This window comes from Lissotriton vulgaris, chromosome 5, assembly GCF_964263255.1.
Source record: "Lissotriton vulgaris chromosome 5, aLisVul1.2, whole genome shotgun sequence".
Taxonomy (NCBI): domain Eukaryota; kingdom Metazoa; phylum Chordata; class Amphibia; order Caudata; family Salamandridae; genus Lissotriton; species Lissotriton vulgaris.
In genome coordinates, this window is record NC_141693.1 from 1,242,964,970 (window position 1) to 1,242,967,715 (window position 2,746).

Sequence of the window (2,746 nt, forward strand, 5' to 3'; positions counted from 1 at the left end):
TGGGAGTGTAGGATAGAACACTGACTTGGGTCTGAAAGGAGTAGTGGCGGCCCTGTCTGTTCTTGTTTCTCTAACTCCTATGACTTCAGGGTTAAGTTCATTCTCGGGGATTATACCTCCTAGAGAATACACAGTTTGTAATGTCTCGGTGTCACCTACAGTCAATTCAGGTATGTTTGGGCATATTTCTACATCAGTCCCTGCTTTTTTGGTTACCATTGAATGCCATTTGGTCAATTTCAATTTCCTAATAAATTTAAAAATATCCACTCTTGTGTCCGCATAATCAAATAGTTCAGTGGGACAAAACGTAAGTCCCAAACATAATGTTTGTTTTTCTTTGAAAGTCAGTGTTCTAGAGGATAAGTTTATTATTGTTTTGTTTACCATTTCTTCATCCATCATTATCTCCTTTTTCTGTAACCACCTCGTTTGGTTCCCACTGGTTTTTTGTTTTTTTCTTCTTCTCTGCTGGAGCTTGAGTCTTCTTTGTTTCGATCGCCCCTGCCTCTTGCTCTTCCCCTTGGTCGTCCTCTTGTCGGATTCTGTTTGGGTGCAGTTTGTTGTCCCATATCTGCGTCTTTTTTTCTGCGTGTTCTCAGGACCCGGAACTCTTGTAAAAAATTCGCCGGTTTTTTGGTGATATCGACCACAGGTATTGTGCTTGAGGACTGTTGAGAGGTATCGGTTTCTGAACCACTGGTAGGAATTGTTCTATTTTGATCACTTTCAACTTGGATTTGATTTGCAGTGATTGGGGTGGTCTCATATTGATTATAGAGGTAGTCATATTTGGGGCTATATGTTAGAATCCGTCCACTCTCATAATCCCCACAATCGCGATGTAGCTTCCTTTGCTTGCGATATTTGATGTCATCTTCATGTTTTTTAAGTCTATTTTTCAGTTCTTCTTTGAATTTTTTATTAGTATCTTGTTCGTTGCTCTTCAAAAATTCATTTTCCAATTCTTTTATTTGTTGTAGTATTGCGTCACGATCCTCCCATGCATATTTGATTAATATGCTCAGCATATTTTTAGAACTCATGGCAGAATTTTGCGCCCAATCTTCCAACATTTGTGGATTTAATGACTCGTGGGATGGTGTTATATAGATTCTCAAGCCTCTCGGTATCATTTCTTTTTCCACGTAATCTTGTAATGATGTTGCCTCCCACCATTTGGAGCTTTCCTGTTTTCTTAGTCTTTCATATTTACGTAACTGTTCATTCAAGGGATCATTCACTGCTTTATCTTGTATTGTTGATTTCAAGTTCCCTTTTCCAGGTGCCCTGGCGAACAGTGACGCTGCCTCGCGCCTTCTTTCACCTTCTTCATCCATTTTAAATCACCATCTGTAGATTTTGTAAATAACTGTACTGTTTGCTTGCCCCACTGTTTACTAGGCGTTGGGTTGTACTGGGAACACTTCGCGATACCCTGTATCGCCTCGATGGTCTAGTGTCCTGTATCTGTTCGTGATTACGCTCTCTCTACTACCCCACTTAAATAGGTGGTTCCCGATGCTGTTAAGATAACACTTCAGGGAGGTGTTTGCAAGAAATTACGGATCCATAGATTATCAGCGTTTGCACTGGTGATCTTGACAATTTTATGCAAATGTCCGTTTTGCTTCCGCCCGCTCCCCTCCGCAACAGCTCATTTCCCGTAATTCCCTGTCACTCAACTGGCTCTATCAACACACTCCTGCGCTGACAGCGCCAGGACACACAGAGATAAAACGAAAAAATGGCTTACCTTGCGGGGTCGCGGCGTCACCTCGAGTCCTGTCAGATATCGTGAGTGAAATTCACTTCAAAAACAGCCGGCTCTGGATCCCTCGTTATTGATAAATATTTTCACCAGCACGGGTCCTTCCGGGGTCCTGCTTCCTTTGTCGGGTGGCGCGTATTTCGGCGAACCCGGCCGAAAAACAATTAATAAACAGTCCCAGTGTGCTGAAAGCACTACGCGCACTCAGTAGTAGAGATGCCCAGTTTTTTCTTTATTCCTCAGTCAACGTTATGCGTTTCGACACCAAAGTGTGTCTTGCTCACACGTTACCCAAACAAAACATAATTGCACTTTTATGTAAACACAGAGGTAGGAAAGTGTCACTGACATAAAAAACGGACATATAGTTAAGATAGTCAAATTGTATCCGCCATTTTAAGCTAGTAACTTCGTCCTTATATATGCAGTTATTGGATCAACATGTATATTGTTTCTCATGCTATATCATATGTACACCTCTAGTGAAAGGTTATACTCATATACATGTAAGCGAGAATAATTACTCGAGATTAAGACAGGTATTCTGAAGTTATATATGCACTGATAATATACCTGCCGATTGATGTATGCGCAAAGCTAGAGTACATTGTTGTAACCAAGTATTAAACATTCATTTAACATATTTCTTTCGAAATGAGATAACATTGAAGGATGAATTCTCAAAGGTCAAAACATGGATAAGATATATCGACGATCTGTTCATAGTGTGGGGCGGTACTGAAACGGATGCGATCAGTTTTATTGAAAAACTAAATCGTAACGCATATAACATACACCTCACCTACACTATGAGCAGACACCATGTAAAATGCTAATTCCTAACTATAACTGGTGTGAAACCTATGGTTTTTTCTGTGAATTTCATAGGTTTTTTAACTGCTAATTCCTAACTTTATATAGGGCCTCATACCTATGTGTTTTTTAGTGAATTTCTAAGGTTATTTATTAGCAAAT

At 40.1% G+C, this 2,746-nt stretch overlaps 1 protein-coding gene across 1 annotated transcript; it reads right to left on the reverse strand.

Moving 5' to 3' along the window:
* Positions 1–404: 404 nt before the first annotated feature.
* Positions 405–1,340, reverse strand: LOC147712394 (uncharacterized). The gene has a single exon (XM_086920334.1). The coding sequence runs from the start codon at positions 1,338–1,340 to the stop codon at positions 405–407; it is 936 nt and encodes a 311-aa protein (XP_086776460.1).
* Between the last annotated feature and the right edge of the window lie 1,406 nt (positions 1,341–2,746).